This window comes from Atractosteus spatula, chromosome 19 (genome assembly GCF_055471065.1).
Source record: "Atractosteus spatula isolate fAtrSpa1 chromosome 19, fAtrSpa1.hap1, whole genome shotgun sequence".
Lineage (NCBI taxonomy): Eukaryota > Metazoa > Chordata > Actinopteri > Semionotiformes > Lepisosteidae > Atractosteus > Atractosteus spatula.
The window spans coordinates 8,918,039-8,939,173 of NC_142724.1; the positions used below are offsets into that span (position 1 = coordinate 8,918,039).

At 40.8% G+C, this 21,135-nt stretch overlaps 3 protein-coding genes across 5 annotated transcripts in view; 2 read left to right on the forward strand and 1 right to left on the reverse strand.

Moving 5' to 3' along the window:
• Positions 1–379: 379 nt before the first annotated feature.
• fam217ba (family with sequence similarity 217 member Ba) lies at positions 380–5,842 on the reverse strand. 2 transcript variants are annotated; one of them, XM_088937657.1, is made up of 5 exons: positions 5,785–5,842; positions 4,809–5,025; positions 4,512–4,623; positions 3,925–4,013; positions 380–3,207 (listed from the first exon to the last, which is right to left on the reverse strand). In XM_088937657.1, exons 2-5 carry the CDS (start codon positions 4,913–4,915, stop codon positions 1,878–1,880), a joined length of 1,638 nt encoding a protein of 545 aa, XP_088793783.1. In that variant the 5' UTR covers positions 4,916–5,025; positions 5,785–5,842; the 3' UTR covers positions 380–1,877. The 2 variants fall into 2 exon arrangements, with proteins under 2 accessions (XP_088793783.1, XP_088793782.1); XM_088937656.1 differs by lacking the exon at positions 5,785–5,842 and adding an exon at positions 5,471–5,539 and having other exon boundaries at positions 4,809–5,030.
• ppp1r3da (protein phosphatase 1, regulatory subunit 3Da) lies at positions 5,777–10,314 on the forward strand. 2 transcript variants are annotated; one of them, XM_088937660.1, is made up of 2 exons: positions 5,777–6,126; positions 6,849–10,314. In XM_088937660.1, exon 2 carries the CDS (start codon positions 6,875–6,877, stop codon positions 7,811–7,813), a length of 939 nt encoding a protein of 312 aa, XP_088793786.1. In that variant the 5' UTR covers positions 5,777–6,126; positions 6,849–6,874; the 3' UTR covers positions 7,814–10,314. The 2 variants fall into 2 exon arrangements, with proteins under 2 accessions (XP_088793786.1, XP_088793784.1); XM_088937658.1 differs by having other exon boundaries at positions 6,063–6,150.
• Positions 10,315–12,907: 2,593 nt separating this feature from the next.
• The window catches only part of sycp2 (synaptonemal complex protein 2), a 31,080-nt gene continuing 22,852 nt past the window's right edge, over positions 12,908–21,135 (forward strand). Inside the window, exons 1-14 of the mRNA XM_088937750.1 lie at positions 12,908–12,931; positions 13,827–13,967; positions 14,536–14,682; positions 15,200–15,304; positions 15,947–15,971; positions 16,125–16,210; positions 16,321–16,409; positions 17,213–17,247; positions 18,056–18,198; positions 18,289–18,341; positions 18,814–18,859; positions 19,088–19,189; positions 19,460–19,520; positions 20,418–20,566. Of these exons, the coding sequence (XP_088793876.1) occupies positions 12,908–12,931; positions 13,827–13,967; positions 14,536–14,682; positions 15,200–15,304; positions 15,947–15,971; positions 16,125–16,210; positions 16,321–16,409; positions 17,213–17,247; positions 18,056–18,198; positions 18,289–18,341; positions 18,814–18,859; positions 19,088–19,189; positions 19,460–19,520; positions 20,418–20,566 (1,206 nt within the window). The remainder of the gene's footprint in view (positions 12,932–13,826; positions 13,968–14,535; positions 14,683–15,199; positions 15,305–15,946; positions 15,972–16,124; positions 16,211–16,320; positions 16,410–17,212; positions 17,248–18,055; positions 18,199–18,288; positions 18,342–18,813; positions 18,860–19,087; positions 19,190–19,459; positions 19,521–20,417; positions 20,567–21,135) is intronic.

Consider the following 21,135-nt stretch of genomic DNA (forward strand, 5'->3'; position numbering starts at 1 on the left):
AGATAGCTATCCTGTCACAGGGGATTATGTGTTTAGACACTGAACAGAACCGAACAGTAATTATGAAATTTAAGTTGTAAAATTGTGAAAACAATCTCTGAAAGTTACCTTGTATTGCCACTTGTTTTTGCAAAGTTGAAACAAACCAGGAAGCAGTACAAATTATGCATTTCCTACACAACATCTACCTGTTCAGTCTCGCCCAGATATTTGGCACACAACTCCACAGCACTTAATACAATCAAACTCACATTTGTTTTCAATTTGATGCCATGCCCCCAAAATAAAAAAAACAATGAAACACTTCCAATGTTCTGCATTTTAATAATAATCTTTAAAAATATCAGGACTGATCTTTTCCAAAGCAGTGCAACACAAGTTAGGAAACAGAAATATTTATTTTTCATGCTTTTCAAACTGCTGCATCTCATATGACCAAAGGGAAATACATCATTTGGAAATATTATGCAATACAATCAACGTACGTTTGAGGTAAAACACAGATTTGATATTTCTGTTCATCCCTGATTCATCTGTTCATATAGTACCTGAACAAATGCATGTCTACAAATATAAGTTCTTGTACTAACTGTATTAACTGTTATCGTAATGTATTGCATACCTTACAATTGTATAAATTAGTACACTATTCCATGCTTTTTATTGTGGACTTTTCAAATGAACGAAAAAACATTTTCAGTGCAAAATAAAATTTCTGTGTTCCAATAAAAACAGACATGTTGACCATAAATGCAAATAAATGTACAGCCTTTCTTTCCTATATGAATCAAAGTACATACATTTTTCACAATATTTTCGAGTATTGCATTGAAATGTTGTATTAACTATCTTCCTGATTTCTTTGTATCAATAAAACATTTGATAATAGCTTAAGTGCATTTTTTATAACTGATATGAGTAACTGCCCTGTGTATTTTATAAACAGAACATCAACGTTACTAATACATGAATAGGGTATCCTTCTATTCTATCATTATTTTTTAATTAATACATTAAATAAAAAAGAGTATATACCATTTTGCTTAATATGACTGTCTAGAAATACTGTACTTCCAAAACATCTTTCACAAAACAAAAAATATATTTCATATAATTCTACAAAAACTAAATCTGGTAAACACTCAACAGAAAGGAAAGAGTCAGCTTTTCAGTAGTATACAATTAAAAATATATGGATTGGATTAATGAATAAACAAAAATATATATTTTTTTAAGCATATCAAACCACAAACATCAATGCCTATTTCCTTTCAACAAAAAGATCACACTCACTTCAAAAGTACTTGATCTGACCTCATGAAAAGACAGCAAATACAATGATCAAGAGAAGTAGTGGACTGAATTGAATACAACACTGCATAACGTCACTAGGTTAAAAAAAAAATAACATAAATATCAAATTGTAAATGGATACATTGCTACAATAAGAATTAATTGTAAAAATAATACAAACACCAAGACTGAGCAAGACTTAGTCCAATATAAGTCTGCTATTGATAAATACTGCAAAAACCTAATCTTGCCTTCCCTAGTGATCAGCAGACATTTTTCTTACAACCTTTTAGATTTCAGAACAAAGCAAATCAGCTTCCATTTTTAGCTTATTCTTTGACAATTTCCCTTCTTTAGAATCTTATCACTTCATGCAAGATGTGTATAGTAATTCTTCCTACAAATGTCTCATTAACAAATGTAAAATACAACACTTTTGCTTACATTCTGCGCTGGTTTACTAATGTTATCAATGGCAAGATATTGCAAACAGGTGCAGTACTGCATTGCACGTCATAAGACCTAAATCAATAATACTGTCTTCAAATTAGGGACAGGAAGGTGTGCTGTACAGGTGGGTGCAGTTACTTGGTCATGAACTGAACATGTTTTACTCTTCCATTAGACCTGGCAGCAGATGGGCCTTTGGAGACAGGAGAAGGGTTTTTTTCTGTCAAGACGGAATCTTGCTTCGTCTCTTGACTCAAAACCCCTGTCAGGACCCGCTGCCTCTCATTCCCACCCCTCCTCAGCGGGCTGACCTCACGCAGGCTCCGGATGGAGGCGCCCCTCTCCACCAGCGAATTCTTACCCCCCACGGGGCTTTTCTGACTGCTGCTCCGGGCTGCAGACGGGGCGCAGCCTCCCCTGGGTGCAGCCAGGGGCTTGATGCAGGAAGCCGGGGCTGGCAGCGGATTGCGGATGTTACCGGCTGCCTGCATGCGCTTCAGGTGGCCGGCTCCAGGAGAGGGGCTCTCAGGCTTTTGGCCCTGAGCCCCTGGTCGGGGGTCTGAGGAGGCCACCCGGCTCTCGCTGCTGCTCCTCCTCTGGGCCCCGCAGGCTCCACCTCGCCGCTCCAGCAAGGGGCTGAGCCGGGAGTGCCGCTGGTAGGCGTAGGCGCGGCAGGCGCCGTTACAGAAAGGGTAGTGGACCCGGCAGTGAGGACAGGCCGGCCGGGAGAGCTGCGGGGCCGAGGGGTTCCCCAGGCAGGACAGGAAGGCCAAGGGGAAGGCACGCTGGCACTGGCGGAGGCTCTTGGGAGAGCTGAGGTGCGCAGGAGGGGCTGTGTGAGGCCGGGGGCGGGCGGCAGACACGAGGGAGGGGGACTTGCTACCTTCCGCCTGCACGGTTTGGATCTGCAGCCACTCCAGCTGCAGCAGCCTCTCCAGGTACCTCTCCAGCTGCCCCACGGGCTTCGGGCGAGGGGCCCCCTTCCCCTCCGTGTTGAGAAACAGCGCCAGCTGGCGCAGGCTCCAGGAACTGAAGGGAGGAGGCAGGAAGTCTGGGTAGCTGTAACCAGGGGAGCCCCCTCCTCGGGCACCGGGGAAGTGGGGGTGCAGGTCACTGGGATCGACAACCTCGGCCCGAAGGTGGAGCTGCGGGGGGGTGCAGGGGGAAGGAAGCACTGGGAGCCTCTCGGAGTCGGAGAGATCGCTGGCGTTGTCGCCGTCATCTTCCTCTCCCGCGTACAGCTTTAGCGTCTCCAGGCTGGGGGGCTGGCCTGTGACCAGCTCGGGACACCGCTTCTCCTGATGGGGCACGAGGGGCAGAGACAGCGGGGGCCTGCTCTTCCCCGAACCCGAGGAGCCTCCATCGGTCTCACTCCCACTGCGGGACACCGGCAGGACCTTCTCCCTCCAGCTCCCTTCTGCCAGCGGGGAGAGTGATGGCTTCCCGTCTTCTTTCCCTGATATCCTGAAAAAACAACATGTCCTCAGACCTACCATCTAACAGGTAGCACCCCCATTCGCACATGACAGGCAACATGGTAACAAATACCAAAGGCTCTGAAAGTATCACTAAGCTCTACAAGGTTTCGAAATATTTTTTGTTCATTTTAAATTAACATGGAATGTTTATCACCTACAAAGCCTTGGTGTGCTCTTCAGACTCTTACAGGGAAACTGCAGCAGTCCCAGTGTCTCAGACCTCGGTAACATCATAAATTAATTGGCGGTACAGAATTTTTTTTACAGATTTTGAATTGAGAATACTTTGTGAAAGTATTGTAGAGTCGCCATTGTTGTTACAAAATGCTAGTCTTGCCATGGGCGAGAGGGAGGGTCAGTGTGAACTGTGATGTGATGCGGCCCTTCCTGCTCACTAGTCACTGTAATGACTAATGTAATACGATGTACGAGCGAATAAGTACAGGTTGTGCAGCACACATTTCACTTCAGAACATGCTCTGCATTCAGAGTTAAGAGTATTTGTCGGCAAAACCGTCTTGAGGCAGAGAGCAATATTTCTATTGGATTAAAAGAGGTATATTCACACAAGCCTGCTTCTTTAACATGTGATATGGTTGCTTCACGTACTCTAACCGAACGTTTTATTGCCTCGGTCTGAATCACTGACAATGTCATGGCTATGTTATAAGGTTGAATTTTAGGATTTAGAACGGACGCTCACCGGGCTGCATCTGAAGAAGGAGACAGAGTTGTACTCTCAGTTACGGAGAGACTTCCAGATTTGGTTTTGCACCCTTTTCGCTGAGATCCCTAGAAAAAAAAACAAGTCATTTCTTCCATTCTGACAATGATCACAAATAAAAGCTTTTTTTTTGTCTGCGCTGCCTGATTGTGCAACCCATGATCTAAGATAAAAAACATAAATTTTCAGACATTTAGATCCAAACTAATGTTCATGTGTGTACAAAGGAGTTTCAAATAGGAGGCATGTATTAGCATACAAAAAAAAGAAAGGTTACAAATGAGAAGAAGCCATCAGGTCCATATTTGCCTCCGATACTTTTTTGGATACTTTGTTTTATATCCTGTCGGCCTTATAAAAGACCGAACTGCCCCAAAACAACCAACTACCCAGAATTACAAGTTCAAGCACCTGACAGATACGCCACTGCCTTATTACAGAAGTGAGATGCTTTGTCTGAAGAATATCGAGTGTTGCAGCTTTAAAATGCCCTCTAACATTAAAACCACACGTCACCTTGGGGGCAGTTTCCTGTCCAGGAGGAATACAATGTGCCCCTGACTTACTCGCTCTGTGGCCGGGGGAAGTTCCTTGCCCTGGCGTGGAGATCCGTGCTTGGGCTGTGCACCGGACTTCTTCTGGGCTCTGAGGCTCAGAATGGCCTTCCCTTTCTTGGAGCTGTCAAACAAACAAGACCAGATTTGGGTTTTGGGGTACAAAGGCACAAGTGCTACATCAACAAAACTCTGGTAAAACAGTGAGCTTGCCTGAGTTTGAAAGTGAGGAAATTAGTCATTGGTGATGATAAAAAAAAGGGAACTGAGCTCCTTCCGCTGCAAATAACAGTGCATTTCGGAACTGACCTGGTCACTTGTCCAATATTTCCGGACGCTTTAGTCCTTATTCTGTCTTTGGAAGATCCCTTCTTGAGGGCGGTTGTGCCTGGTCGTTCTTGCAAGACGGGGCTCATCGCTGACCCAGGACTGCGTCAGTACCATACAGTCACAATTCACCAGAGGACTAGTGATGGGCTTCGCCATAGAAGCTCGCTTATAGTCCCAGGCAAACATAATCCAGGCCCTATGCTACGAAAGAAATTAAGCATGGTTTTTGATGATGGGGTATGCGCTGTAAGAAAACGCGATATATTATAAATTGCGGCAGTGTTTACCCTATAAAGCGTGCAACTGGGTCAGTTTGTTTTTCTCCACGCTATAATTCAGTGTCAGCCTAAATCCAATTTCAAATCAGATCTAATCGTTCCGAAATTAGCTTTCCAACGGCTCCTCCACATTCAACTGTTTCAAAGCACACATCCAAAATAATTACCCCGCGAAAACTGTTTATTCAACAAGCCTAACCTAGAATAAAAAATGCGTTTAACGATATTGAAAAAAAATCCCGTATTTTCGGAAGAATGGTTTACTTTTTTTTTCGTCAATTAACAGGCGAGATAAAGATAAAGAAGTGCTTCGTCAGTTTTAGTCCATAACACTTGTTATCCATTGATGTGGGTTTTGTTTACCTCGGCTGTCTCTACACACAGCTGTTTAATACAGGGCTCTCGGAACAAGCGTGCTTCCTGGGAAATGATGTCCTTACGAAATACTCGAGTCTTGATGACCGGCCATCCATAACACTTTCTTAGCATAGGTATCGCCCATTGACATTGCCAAGGATCAAAATAACGACGACAGCCAACAATGAGTACCTGGGCATCAACAAAACCCCGAAATAATCTTTCATTACCTGCCACGGCCAGAACTACACTTCCCATCGTGCACCTCGCAATCTTGAATGTCAGGGGTGACAGTTACGATTAACAGAAATCACACCCACCTTCTGCCTGTGGTTAACAGCTGGGGCTCTAGGAAATTGCGACGACGAGTTTAAAAATGCGATTTTAAAGAAATGCTCGCAGGAGAAGCTGTTGTTTTTCTTTCTAGTATAAGGCTTTCGTTTTGATAGTAATAATTCCTCCCCAGTAAATCGAACTCCAATTTTAGTTTTTCATATCCGTGGGTTGTCTCCCTTACGGCTGCACCGAGGAAGACCAATCTCAGAAATGATCCTGATCGCCCCCGTGTGAATTTGAGGAGTATTTCTGAATTTGTGTTGTGCGTACGTGACCTACTGCTGGTGTATGGGAGAGGGAGCCGAAGTCTGCCTTCGAGAGTCAGTGTATGTAAAGGAATATCAAATGAGGTGTTTATTTCACATTAACAACGTTGAGCCTGTGTCTGAACAGCCATAATGCAAACATTGTTTAGTCTAAGTGAGAGCGGTCGTTTGTGTGGAGGAAGATATAATCAGAATTACCATGTCGTCGGATCTGTGAGCGAAGGCATACGCTAAATGCACCGTAGCGGTGTCGTTTTTTTAGGGACAGTGCATATTAAAAGAGCAAGAATTCTGTAGTAATATTAACGTCTACAGTAATAGCATTTTATCTGCTTTGTTAAAAATCGTATTTTGTTGTCAGGGGGACAGTTTGTTTTTAGAGGCGTCGGGGCTTTCGCGCATTAGGGGTTAAAAATGATCTTGTGCGTTTTAATCCTGTTGCTCCACTCAGGGTGTCGGCGACCAACAGCAGCGGATAAACTGTGAAATATTCTGTTGATGTAGGAAGTGTAATTAAAACCTCGCGCCCAACAATAAAAAGAAATGTAAACATCTCCAAAAACGTGATTTTTCTTTACTGCATTTATTACCTACGGTATTAAAGTATACAATATTCAGCACAAACACCCCAGAAACCATCGTGCACAATATGTTACAGTAAATCCAGTAAGAGTGAGGTTGTAAATAAAATAATCTCGTGCAACAGCAAATCCTTGCCACAAACAGTTTCTCTGGAAAAGTTTTATTTTGCGGTGAGCTCTGTGTATTTTGTTCACTTGTAGCGGCGCCCGGGCCCTCTCTCCGGGGGATGGAGATGGCCAGGCCGGTGTACTGCTGGCAGCAGCCCCTGCGGGGGGGGTCCCCGACGGAGCTGGCCCTCCCCAGGAACCTCAGCAACGTCTCCAGGCGGTACTTCTCCGTTCAGCTGGCTGACGGATTCGGGGAGGAAGCGGGTGGCAAGAGGAAGCCTGTGAGCATCCGCCCGCCAGCCCCCCGAGAGCCCCTGTGTAGTAAGACCCCGAACGACTCGCCCCCCCCCTGCGAGCCCAAGCCGAAACCCATCATCCGGAGGAGAGCTCGGTCGCTGCCCAGCTCTCCTCACAGGCGCCGGGGCTCTCTAAAGGGCGGTGGCAGTCAGCGGGTGCGCTTTGTGGACTCTCTGGGGTTGGACCTGGCAGAAGTCAAGGTCTTCCGAGCCGGGGACGACCCCTCGGTGCCCCTGCACGTTCTCTCCCGGCTTCTGCTCAGCTCCGAGCTGGCCTCCGGGAGGCAGTTGGAGATCCCCTTGCACTACCTGCAAGCGGACTATCCCGCCCAGCCTGGGGACCGCGTGGATTTCCATCAGCGGCTCCGTCACCAGAGGGTGTGCCTGGAGAGGGCTCTGTGCTCCGAGCTGGGGATCACGGGCTCCGTGTGGGTCCTCAACCTGGCCTTTGAGAAGGAAGTCGGCCTACGCTATTCCTTCACGGGGTGGAAGAGCAGCGCCGACACCAAGGCATGCTGGGAGTCCAGCGTGCGTGAGGACAGGGCGGCTGGTGGCCCGGGTTCGGACCGGTTCAGGTTCCACCTGCCCGTGCCGCCCTTCATCCTGCACCCCGGGGCCACCTTGGAGTTTGCGATCTGCTACCGTGTTGCTGGAGCTGAATTCTGGGACAACAACGATGGGCGCAACTACAGCTTTACGTGCCACAGCTACAAGCTGACGGTGCCCAAGGAGTGCGAAGACAGCTTGGTGCACTTCATCTGAGGTGAAACGGTGATATGGATGTAACGCGCAGCGACGCATCAGGCTCGTTAGGTTTGACATCGATTTCTTCACACACACTGTAGTTCTTACTGTTTTTTTTAAACACAATTAAGAGATGAGTGCTGCTGTTCCTGGAAAGCCACAATCTAGAAGCTTGACGTGTATCTCTAAATCACCAATTGTTAAATACTAAGACCCAAATTAGGCGAACCAGGTCTCTCACATTGAATTAAAAGGGCAGGCACATTGAAATATGCACTTTCTGTATCTGTCAAGCAGCCTGCACTGAGTATTATGTCTCTCACCTAATGATATAGAGTTCTTATTCAAATCACAATAACCTTTTGTAAAGAAAACAGAAAATACATTTTTAAATAAGTACACTTAAAACATCTTGACTGTCCTGACAATAAAGTTCTAATGTTATCAAGTCGAATTATACATGCCATGATTTTAGTTTGCTCTGGTCCCCCAGCCTGTTTGTTTTCTACCAGTAATGTAATAACAAAGGTGAAAAGGCAAAAGAATCTTTTACAAGTTCTAAAAATAGTGATAGACTCAGAAAAAGTATATGGACTGAGCGATGGAGTTCCATGACTTTGGCACACGAAATGAGAAGACCCATAGTTAACATCCAGGTCTTAGAAATAGGCAGGAATCCAGCATCTACTGAATGCAAAGCATGAATCATGTGAGTGTAGTATGGCAGCCCATCTCAACAGGCTAAAGGAAAAGATATCTAGAGGATCCATCTTTAACTCCTGATGTAGTATACTGTATATAAGAATGACTCTTGTCTGAAACATTTTATACCTTCAATAGGGAGGATTATGAAAGAACTTGATTAAATAATCTGTTCTTCTGCATAGTATTGACCAAGCCTTCTTCGCAAGAAAAGTCACAGGAGACTGGAACAAAACTTCTTACCATATTGTTCAGTCTAACACTAGAGAATCCTTCAAGGATTCTTGGGATTTGTAAAGACGTTATTAGTGAAGACATGAACAAGATGGTCTGAATGATACCTGCTGTAATCTTTATGTTCTTAATACAGTAGGGTGGTCCTTGTAAAATCCAAGCTAGATTACTGTAAAGTAGTCCTTGCAAGATCTCCTGCCTCAGCTCCTCAAACTGCAGGTCATCCAGAACTCTGCTGCTTGTTTTGTTCTTTCCCAACTTAATTGCATCTGTGCTGTTTCCTTATTTCGCACTGGGCACCTGTGTCTCCCTGTAAAGCAGACTGTAAAAGGGGAACTGCAGTCCCCATTTTTCAGATGGGTTGTAAAATCTTGGTATCAAAATAAATTCATTGGGGGTACAGAAAACTTTTACAAATTTCAAATTAAGCACAAAATCGTGAACTTTGTGAAAGCACTGTATGGTCGCCGTTGTTGTCGCAAACCCCTGGTCTCGCCACAGGCGAGCGTTTGCGCCAATTGTGACGTGATGCGGCCCTTCCAGCTCACTAGTCACCATGATGACTAATGTAATGTGATGTATGAGCGAACAAGTACAGGTTGTGCAGCACACATCTCATCGCAGAAAGTTTCCAACGTGATCTGCATGCAGAGTTAACAAGCTTAATATATCGGCAAAACCGTCTCAAAGTCGAGAGCAATATTTCTGTTGGATTAAAAGATGTATTCGGAAGCCACTTAACTTTTTAACTTTTGTTGCCTCATTCTGAATCGCAGACAATGACGGCAACATGGCGCTGCGCATACCTGGAAATTTAATCTATTTTGTATTGTATATTGGAGTTTTTTTACAAGTGACTGTGTCAATTTTACTTTTACTGTGGTTTGAAACACACTCATCAATGCTGATTCTTTCTAATCCTGAAAAATAAAAATAGAGACGCAGTTCCCCCTTAAGTCCCTCCTCAGTAGTTGGGTTAGATCATAATGAAAGCAAGATTGGAAATGTACAGTAAAAAGTATTTGGTGTGGCTCTCCAAGCTGAGAGAATGGCCGCCTATCCAAAAGCACAAGTTGCCCCAATCCCCCTGCCTATTGTGAGGAGTGAGGTAGGGGGTTTGCTGTAGATGGGGAGACAAGGAGGGAGAATGCGAGAGAGATGTAAAGGGAAGTCCTGGATGCGAGAGCTACAGTATATATGTAAGAGAGAGAAAGTGTATGAGATTAGAGTCCTGCCTTCTTCCCAAACATCTTTGGGAAAACGTCATGAAGCCCATGGAGTGTTTGTACTCCTCAGACTTCAGCATTCTTCCAGTTGCCAAGACAAAGTCCCAACCGCTGGGGGACTTCAGCTCTTTTGTTGCTCCAAGGCTGCTGACTGATTTCCCAGCTCACATTAGATGGACTCTAGTCTCACGTCGGGCAACCCTTTCAGATCTTATCTATAAAGTCACAACAGCTTTTATACAACAGCCTTTCTTTCTTTTTAATTCATTTTTTGTACACATCACATTGACTTGCCTTTGCCGTAAGTGTAAGGTGCTTTGAGATCATGTATCATTAAATTTTGTATTTGAAATAAAATTATTGTGATGAGAGTGGTTATTTTTGCATGGTGTGTGACAGGTATTATGTAAATACAATTTCCCCCCGTTTTCTTATTCATAGATGAAAGTAATCCCTTACACAAGCGACTTGAAACTGTAATGCACTTTTTTTCTAAGTAGGTTTCTTCAACACAGTTGCATGCCTGTTGAAGAAAATGGGGGAAAGAGGCATCTGGTCAGAATTCCTGTTTATCTTTTATAGCTACATTATTATCACCTACAGTAGTAAATAGAAACAACCTAATAAACTTGCGGTGTTATCTAAACATTAGACTCAAAAAGACCAATTAACACCATACCTTTCTTGGTATATCACATGAACAGCAGAGGTTCACCTACTGGGTTTATTAACCTGCATTTTATTGTGTGCTACTTGTTCACTCCTGGAAAAACGGACACTTTGTGAAGAGGTTCGAGTGTGTTTTTTAGTTCAATCTTTCAGCTTCTAGAGTGGCTGTAATAATCACGATGATGATGATAGGGTTTGAACGTTACTTGGTTTTCAGAACTTAATAATCACAAGGATAACGTCGGTCGACCCTGCCTTACGCTTTGGTAAGGTGTTTTTTTTTATAAATAGGTAAGAAAACGTTAGAAAAATATATAGCAACTCCTGGGAAAGACCATTCTTCGGGAGTTATCGTGACCTTTGAAAGTTATATAAAACGGTAGAAGGAATAAGTACATGGATATAGAAATCTAACCAGCCGTACTGTTTGACCGGTTAAGGGGAGGTGCCGGTGCTCGAGCCTCACCGCTCTCTCAGCTCTTAGTGTTTCCCGCGCCCGGCCGGCCTGTCGCGTGCCACTCAGGTGACTGGAAACCGCAGAAGAGCGGTTGGCTTTCACGGTCTAACTTATTGATTTTCGCACCTGTCACTAATGGATGTTTCAGTTTTACCGTCGAAATCCGTCAAATATAGTCATGTCGTTTTAATTATATTCATGTTGTAATTTCTTGAAGAACACCCCATCGAGATTAAAGCGTATTAAAGGTTTATTTGACTGTTTTGTGTTGAATTATGAATTTGGCCTGTATGTGTTATTAATGTGATACCGATGATCGTCTAATCAAAACAGATCCGATCGCCTGAAGCTTCAATGAACTGTAAGTTTTCCATTTCTTTTGTCTTTTAAAAGTCTGTTCCGGTCTGTCGTTATTGTACTGTATACCACAGCCTCGCATTTTTCTCAGTGGACTCTGCAATTTTGGGTTAATTAATGACGTTATTTATTTCTGTGGTACGTGTCATTAATGATGGGATCTTAGACCAGCTCTAATGTTTAAAAGCTGCTTCACAGAATGGCCCATGGCAAAATGAGAATGAGTTACTGTTCAGAGAAAAGGAATGAAGTAGCCCACAGATTTTAGAGTGCATAGTACAAATTACGGTAGACGTGAGAAAAACGCTTGTAGCCCTCATCAACAGACATTTAACAGGAAACACAATAAATTGAGGAGCATCTTCGTTTGTACCAAGTTATTTCGATTAGCACCGTTGTAGGCGTTTTGCATCACAGAAACAATGTCGCTACCTTCATTGATTGCCACTTGCAAAAATGAATTCATTTTATATGACTTATTTTGTTTTAGTTCCCAGTTTCTACTGTTGTAGGGAACATGTTAGTAAAAACAATCACTGGTGGAAACGCTCCATGTCATATGGCAGCTTTCAGCCTCAGTGTACTAGTTCTAATTAGCGTTCATTCATATACTTTTATTATATTATATTATAAAAAACTTGAGATCTATTGCGATGGACTGGCTTTAAGTCCAGAGTGTGGATCTACAACGTGTTACCGCCAAGGACTACTGTTGGATGATTGGATCACATCTCACAGATCATGGATCCTCTGCTTCATTAGAATAATAACTGATTTACAATAGACTGACAGAAAATGCTAGGACTTTATTAGGTATTAAAAAAGCAGTATACAGTACATAAAGGCTATTCCTAGGTATTTAGTTATAATGTCAGAGCTGCACTTAGTTTTATGTACCTTTGATCATTATTTTTTTCTGTAAAGCTGGCCCGGAGTCTAATCAACAGTTTACAACAGTTTAGCCACCCCCTTTTATAAAGTGCAGGGCTTTTTGAATGCAAGGAGGGTGACCCAATTTAATGCGATCGTGCATCTAAAACTGCTTTTCAGTGCTCTTGTTCATCAGGACAAGGTCTGAATCCTGTGCAGAGAATACGATCCAGTAAAACATTATCTAATAGAAAAAAAGAAATACTGTATTGCGTGCAGTATTAGTCACTTTTTGATTACAGATATTCAGTCTAACCGATCTACACCAGACTAACAGAAAATGATAGGACTTTATTAGGTATTAAAAAGCAGTATACTCATAGGCACATTATTCTGTTCATTGTACTTACTGCAGTGTTTGCCATTCCTGTAATTATAACTAGCAAGCATGCCATATTAACGCATTTGTTTCTGAAGGCATTTTGGTGTAAAGTAATGGTGTATAATTGAAAATCTTTTTTTTTTATTTTGAATTTTGTAGGGATTTTTTGCTGTTGACCTATTCTCAAAAAAGACAAGTCTCTTTCCCTAGTCAAAATGCCACCTCATCAGGACCAGCAGGTAAAACGTCAGAACTTATAAAAATATAGGAATAAGCAGGCTCACTAAGTTTCCTTTGATAAAATCCTCCTGCTGGAGTGAAAACTACTGTGGGGTTACAGCAGAAATTCACATGACCTAGAACTGTCTACTAGCACACCGAAGATTCTGCCAAGATTGAGGTGACATGTCATGTCAGTAAGGATGAGGGTAAAGTGGAAGGTGATTGTGGCATCAGTGCACATCACTGGCTTCTGTGAATGTCTGGCAGACTGTAGAATATTGCATTGTTGGTGGAAGCTGATCTGTCCTTCAAATGCAACCTTTTGCTCTTGGATCCAACATACTTAAGTGTTTTATTTAAATGTAGCTATTTCACCCTCTCACAACTGGCAGGCCACTAAAGCTCAGCAGGTGCGAGCCTGGCTAGTACTGGATGGGAGACCTCCTGGTTGCCTGGTTAAGGTTGCTGCTGAAAGAGGTGTTAAAGGGACCAGTAGGGGGCACTCACCCTGCGGTCTGTGTGGGCCCTAATGCCCCCAGCATAGTGACGGGGACACTATACTGTAAAAATGGCATCGTCCTTTGGATGAGAAGTAAAATTGAGGTCCTGGCTGTCAGTGGTCATTAGAAATACCAGGGAGCTCTTTTCTCTCAAGACAAACAAGCCAAGTTTAGATACTTTCTACAAATGCTCTTGCCATTTAACTCAATTGCATTTTGTCTCTTTGTCTGTTTAGAGCTTGCCTATACTGTATCTGTGAAGTTGTGTTATTGTCTGATCTGCATTGTGCTTCATTTTTGTATTCACCCTTTTGGCAGCACTTGTAATCTGTGTTGTATTTATTCTGATAACTCTCCTGTTTAATTTACCAGTGCATTGTATTTATCCTTTTACATACACTTTGTCCCGTAGTTTGAGAAATGCATAGATGAAGCACTGAAGAAGAATGAGTTCCATGGTTTGGAAAAGTTTCTGCAGGACAAAAGCAATGAAGGCACTAGTCAGAAATGTTCGAAGCAGCTGATAAATAAATTGGACCAACTCATGAACAGGGTAGGAGTGGAAATATGTTCATCATCTGGTGGCATAGTATCCATAGTGTGAAATTCTAAAGAAAAAATTGTAAAAGTACAGATATTATTGTCAAATAATGCCAGATCACAGCTAGCTGGGCCCTTTTAAATTTAGCATAAGCATGGAGAAACACAAGTGATGTAGTACTTTATTTGCAAACATTCATTCAATGCTAACTAAAATTTCACAAACTTAAAGACATAAGTCACAAAACTACAAAAGGCAAAAATATGTAGCACACGTTTTGGAATCCTCACTGCATAATTTTAATTCTCAGACTTATCTGAAAGGTTGGGTTGCAAAACCACTTGCCAATCATTAAATAGCTACAAATCAGAACTTCTTAGATCCTTTTCATCTTTACCATTCCTCAGATATTTCACCAGTCTTTTCCCTCAAGAGTCACTCTTCCAAGCAAAACACCAAAACAAAGTCAGGTCTTAAGTAAAAAGGGAACTAGCAAAAAAAGCTGTGTTTCACAGCAGCTGTGTCTCATGCTCCAGGGTGTCAGCCTCTGAGTATGTGCTTTCCTTTTGTGTATTTGCAGGAAATTGATAAAAGAAGGCTAAAAAATGCCTCTCAGCTGCTATGTTGCTTGCAGAAGTTTGGAAAGTCTCTAAGGATTCAGGGAAATGAAGGAATAGCTGTGATGTTAAAACAAGGCCTTGTGAACAAGATAAGTATTTTAATAGGAGTTTTTATCATTTATACATACATAAACTAAGAACATACTTAGATTTGAATCAAAGAAAAAATGCCTAATGTCTATACATATATCACAGGACAATAACAAAAACATATAACTCATCCATTCCACACAATTTACGTATAGGTAAATTATTATAGGTAATACTGTATTGTATATTACTTATTATCTCTACAGTTCCTACACTATACTGGCAGCCTACCCAAATTGTAGTACTGCAGTGTGCCCTGTGCTTCTTGGATAGCCAGGTTACAGTGAGTCTTAAAAAGAAGAAGCTACTTTATGATCATGGATGTATTTTGCAGTTTCCATGTGTGACTATCCAGGAATTACAACATCCAACAAGCAGTCTACATCTTATCAATCCAGTTAAAGTACATGTCCTCATATAATCACCACAAAATTGATACTCATTTTACACAGAAGAGGGTCCCATTTGAAATAGTTTGTTTTAATCGGAGTGAATGCTAATGCTGAATGCCAACAGTCCGCATCATTGTTTCAGATGGTGAAGTGGTTCGATAAAGCCAGAGAGATATGGGCAGAAGGAGGACATATAAAAAATGAAAACTTGCTGAATTTTGCAGAAGATTTTTTTGATTTTGTGATGGTGAGAATTGCCTTTCTGTATGAAAAATCTTTTTTATAGCACAAACCCTAGTAAAATATTTTAATTTGACCTATATCTATAATGTCTATGTAAAATTTTAATTAGTACGTTGGAATTGTTGTGACAATTTTGTCTGACATATTCTGCCTTTTAATTTCTTTTTAAAAAAAATCTTTTTTTTTTTGTTAGAGTCTTCTTGTGAATGCACCCAACTACCACAACTCCTTGTCTCATGCCTTTTGTAATTCCCAGTGACTACATTAAAAGCATGACTAACCAATAGCTTTGTTTCAATTCCCCCATTGTGATCTGTGAGTTTTGTATTGCACTCAGTGTAATTTATTTATATTTTTTCCTTCACCTTATGTGTCATTTTTGTTTTATTATAATTTTGCTGGTAAGAATTATTGTACAAATGTTGTGCAATGACTTATGGTGGTTGCCATGAAAATCCCTTCAGAAACTGAAGGCTTGAGTGGGTGAGTAAAGGATTAAAATCAAAATTCTCTTCCTGTGTTAAATGGCAGTTTTTGGTCACGCAGAGCGATAGAAATGCAGATACTACTAGGTAAACTATTTGTCTGCGTAGTATTAGTAAAAGTAAGATTTAATATAATATACATTTTATTTACATTCTCACAGGCTGTGCATGAAAACAGCAATGAAGGTATGTAAAATAGCTTCCATATATCTATGGCAACATTATTGAAATTATTGTCACAGTATTTTCTGTAGTTTATTTATTTGTGTTTCAGTGTTACAGCACAGTTATGCCAGTCAGTGTCATTGTGTAAAGCTTTCTTAATTGGTCATTTCTTAGGAAAAAGCCAAGTCACCAAAACCTTCCTGCATCGTGCAGGGCAGTTGACCGCAGATGCTGGTGTGCATATCTCTATCCAACAGGAGGTACTGTAACCCTGACCGGCTTCAGACAGCTCTTATGATCAATCAGTAATGTTCAAAGCTATTTTATATGTTCAAAAATCAACAAAATAACACCCTTCTTTTCTTTCAAGGCTGTAAGAAAACTGAACCAAATTCTTGATGAAAGCCCACATGAATTAAAAAGACAAGTTTTATCATCTGCAGAGATCTTAAGTGTCATGTAAGTAAAAGTAGAAAACTTAAAATACTGATTTCTTACATATTCATAGCGTTTTTCATCCTTAAGAAACCCAAAGCACTTTGCAGATAGGAGAGAATCCTGTTCATTCACAACTGAAGTACAACAACCACTTGGACAAAATACAATAACCGTTCTGTACCAAAAGTAGCTGCAGTAGATCAGGTGCAGACCGAGAAATTATTTTTCTGGTTGTGCATTTATTTTATTTATTTTCTGAGATAAAACGGCAAGTTGACACTGTAGTTAACAGAATTAACTCGGAATAACACCACCCAAGAATGAAGTGTACTGAAAGAAATATGGAGTGTTTAGTGAAAATTTGGATAAACCCGCTTGGGTGAGGGTAAACCTCCTGGTCACAGGACGAGGAGGCTGGGACCCCCATCCAGAGTGAGGAGTGACAAGGGACAGCTCCAGAGGTGGAGATGGGGTGGAGGTGGAATGCATAAAGGTGTATGTGAGGAAGAGAAGGGGTTCACATACGGTACACAGTCTTTATAGTGTTCAGGAGAGGAAGTGACGTCAGGAGTGTTTGCGAATTACAGACGGCCAGGTCTGATTGAACATGGCTGTTGTCATTCCTTCCGAACTTTCATTACAAACTCCATTAAAGCAGAAAAAAGTTGAGTTTCATGGATTTCTTCTATTATTCCTTCCATTTTGTACTTAATATAAGCAGAGGACATGGGCTTGATAGTTTGTCACACAGAAATGTGCACTTCACCAGTAAAGCACAGCAAAATTAACTTGTATTATTTGGTTCCTTATTTGTTTTGCCCCAGGAAACTTTTGGGTAAACGAATAATGGAAGGTGGAGGTAGGTGTTTTTTTAGTTTTATTTTACACTATCTGCAAAAAAATTGATTCACTTAAATTTCCTTCAAAGAGTGTGTGCAATCTCTTGCAAAGTCCGTAGTCCCTAGTGTCTTCTCTGTACAAGCACTATGTGCACTTGTTTATACAGTATGTGGCTCTGTGGCTAAGGATCTGCGCCTGTGGCTGGAAGGTTGCTGGTTCAAATCCTGCAGCTGGCAGAGGAATCCTATTCCGTTGGGCCCCTGAGCAAGACCCTAAACCCAAACTGCTCCAGGGGTGCTGTACAATGGCCGACCCTGTGCTCTGACCCCAAGCTTCTCTCCCTGTCTGTGTGTCTCATGGAGAGCAAGCTGGGGTAGCAAAAAGACAAATTCCTAATGCAAGAAATTGTATGTGGCTAATAAAGTGATCTTATCTTAATGAGGGGTTTGACTGTGTAACTAAGGGCTGGAACGAAACCCAGCAGGTGTGTGGGAAACCACTGACATAGACCTTTCTACTTCTTGGATTAATTGTGCCAGGGATGAGGGGACTATAGTAAAAGTAGAATGTCACATCTTAATTACACTGTAATTCTACTATTTGTGTGATTTTATTTCTGGAATCTTTTGACAGGAAATGTGGAGGGGGATACCACCTATCAGATTTAGGGTTCTGTGGGGTAGTGGAAATGATTTTGTTTGGGGGAACTGTTATATTGCTATGTCTGTCATCTTCTGTTTTGAAAGATTACAGTTAATCAAAATTTATGCAAAAAATATTAGAATGTAAGCACTTGAAAGAGCTCTACTGTCCTCTGCCTGTTTCAGACTATGACTTGCAGGTAGCTCTTACAGAGGCCCTGTGTAGGATGACTACAGAGAAGCAGAGGCATGAGCTAGCAGATGGGTGGTTTAGTGTGGAGTTCGTAGCCAAAGCCTTCAAAAGGATCAAGGATTCTGAATTTGAAACGGTAAATATTCCTTTCTCTGAATATGTGACTTCATAATTCTGCACCAAAAATAATTGACATTTCTTATTTCTTCTTTTTGTTTTACACTAGGATTGTAGAAAGTTTCTTAACCTGATAAATGGCATGCAGGGAGACAGAAGGAGGTACTTAAGATTATTCATGTATTTATGTACACTATATCTATCTGTATTTCTAGTAAGATGTACTTGTATGACTGCTGAAAGGCTCAGGCTATAAAGATAGAACATCTAACCTTGATCTTGCAGAAGCTTAGCACACTAACGAGCAGGAGAAAGATGTACTAACGAGGAGCACATGAGATGCACAGGAAAGGAAAAACAGGGGTGTGTAATTGAGAGGAAAGAATGCGCTTCACTGTGTTCCTTAGATGTGACAATGAATAATAAATACATCTGTCAGAATGAACAGCCTTTTGCGAAATGAACTTTATAATGCAAATCAGTTGTACACAAGCAGCTGCGTCTGCTTTTGATTTTTGAGAATTGATGGTGTGATGGTGCACTCTGATTCTGTTGAACTCCCTTTCAATTTCTCCGTTTCCTGGTTTGGAGTCCAACAACAGACAATTTAGATATCATTTCTTTTTATTCACAGAGTTTACTCTTATCCTTGCCTGGAAGTATTTTTGGATAAACATGAGGTTAGTTATTCTACTGTTTATGTATCACACTACAAAATGTATTATAGTAATATGAAAGTAGAGAATATGTGCAACCTTTAATCCCTATATCAATGAATTTATTGAGTATATAATTCGAGGTTATTCTTGATGTTCCTTTCTAGATGTGCTTTTTCATTGGTGTGTATAAGAGTATTTCTTGACTAGTACAATGTTAAGTCTGTGCTGTACCTGTACTGTGTTTTCTAGTTGTTCATGCCAGCAGATGACAAACTTGAAGAGTTCTGGATAGATTTCAACTTGGGTAGCCAGAGCATAACATTTTATATTTCCACTGCTGATGGGGAGGAGGTGAATTTTAATTTTATATTTTTTAGATTGTTTATTAATTGAACAACATATAATTAAAAAAAAAATTAAATTAGTTTTTTTAAACTAAGTTTTGAGTCCATGTAATTTAATTATTTGTATAATCATATAACATTTTAATAAAGCACATATGTTTTTAGACATTTAATTCACTAGCTTTTATTTTGTGTATATGTGTATACTGAAAACAAAAAAGCCTTGTTGTTGCATATGGAGTATGACTTACGCAGATAAAATGATTTCTCTTCTCAGGAGAACCAATGGGACACTGTGTGTATACCCAAGGATGAAGTTGAATATTATACAGTGAAAGGTAAGAATGTGAAAGTCTTTCATAAACATATTTTGGATGTTATTTTACAACAGTGAATATTGTGCTCCCATATTAAATGCAAAAAACATTGATGGTGTTCAAACTCCGAAACAAATATTAACAGCAATAACTTCAAGGTATATTTCAAATTTGATTTATGAATATTTTTCAGGCTTATTAAAATGTGTTGATTTCCACTAGAACAATTTTGCCCTGCTTATTTTCAAAGCCGTTTCCATTTTGTTGAAGAATCTGGGTTGATTACTGTGTGGTCAGTGTGTGGGGCTGGAGTCTTTCTCAGCCCTAGAACAGTGTCAGGCCAGGGTCTCAGCAGAGAGGAAGTGGGCTGCATACAAGAGCACAGATGTCAAGCGTGTGGAAAGCACTTTCCTACAACAAAATGGTTATCCAGTATATCTGTGGTAAAAAATGTTAAATACAAATTCACTGTATATGACTGGATCATTTCAATAGGAATGATGTTACACATTAAAACACAATGATGTTTTAAATACTTACATCATTTCCATGTTACTTTTCAGCAGAGTAAATATACTTGCTGTTTATTCTTAATGTTGCATTCTGTGAAAGAGTTAGTGTCTCTGTGTTATTACGGTACTTAACAGTCCTATTTTTTTTAAAGGGGGATGGGGTTTCCATAGGGAATTCTGATTATTAATATTAAACAAGTTACATTTTTAAAACTACTCTTACAGAACTAGTTTATATATTAAATCAATGGCCAACTTTTCATGTTTGATTGAACAGTCTGTATGAGCCTGCCAGTGTGCAGGGGCCTGGATCTCATTAGACGTCATTACTGTTCAAAGGAAAAGAAAAAAAACAGTGTGTAGAATGTACTGTGCTGTTTTTACCTGTTTTTTTTAATTCATTTAGAGGAGAAAGGACAAAAAGTATTAACAGTGATGCTGAAGCAATTATTAAATAGTGGTGGAAGGGAGGGGAACAAGATCCAGATGTATTTCAGTGCAGCATTGGACATCGAGGAAGCAGTCAGGCATGTGTACGGAGAGCCAGAAAACAAAGTAAGTGTTACTCCAGAGAGCCTTTCAATACAATTGTATACTGGATTCCAATCCGCCATAAAATGTGAAAACTAAGAAAATCATCTGAATGTAGTACTTTTATATTTGTTTTTTTGTCAAGGGTTTGGTGTTCTTCAGTATATTTTTTAGGTTTTTAGTTATTTTAAAAAGAAATGTAACATGATATTTCAAGTATAAAATAAACATCTACTGGTTTACAAAGAGCTGAGGGACAGGTGCCTTTAAATAAGTCCCTGCCTGCACAACTGAAATACAGAAGCTTAACCATGTATTTATATACTACAGGATATGTAACAGAAGCCAGCTTGACACAACTGCAGTCACTTTAGATTTTGCCCACAGAAAACGTAATGTCTTCTGTTGTGCCCATGCCACAGATATAACAAACCACACATCCTCAGTTATTGTGAATTATTTCTCTTTTTTCTACATAATCAAATGTTGCATTTGTGGAGAGTATGGAAAAAGTAGAGTTAATTTACCTCCTTGTAGTTTTAATGTCCAATAACTATGACACAGGCAATAGTATGATTGTGAGTTAGCTGATC

Bases quoted from the DNA above. Each gene is read 5' to 3' on its own strand.
- fam217ba (XM_088937657.1), bottom strand. From the start codon at position 4,915: ATGAGCCCCGTCTTGCAAGAACGACCAGGCACAACCGCCCTCAAGAAG. The intron at 4,624-4,808 runs GTCAGTTCCGAA...TTTGTTTGACAG, and splicing joins AATATTGGACAAGTGACCAG to CTCCAAGAAAGGGAAGGCCA. The intron at 3,208-3,924 runs GTGAGCGTCCGT...TTGTTTTTTCAG, and splicing joins CCTTCTTCAGATGCAGCCCG to GATATCAGGGAAAGAAGACG.
- ppp1r3da (XM_088937660.1), top strand. From the start codon at position 6,875: ATGGAGATGGCCAGGCCGGTGTACTGCTGGCAGCAGCCCCTGCGGGGG.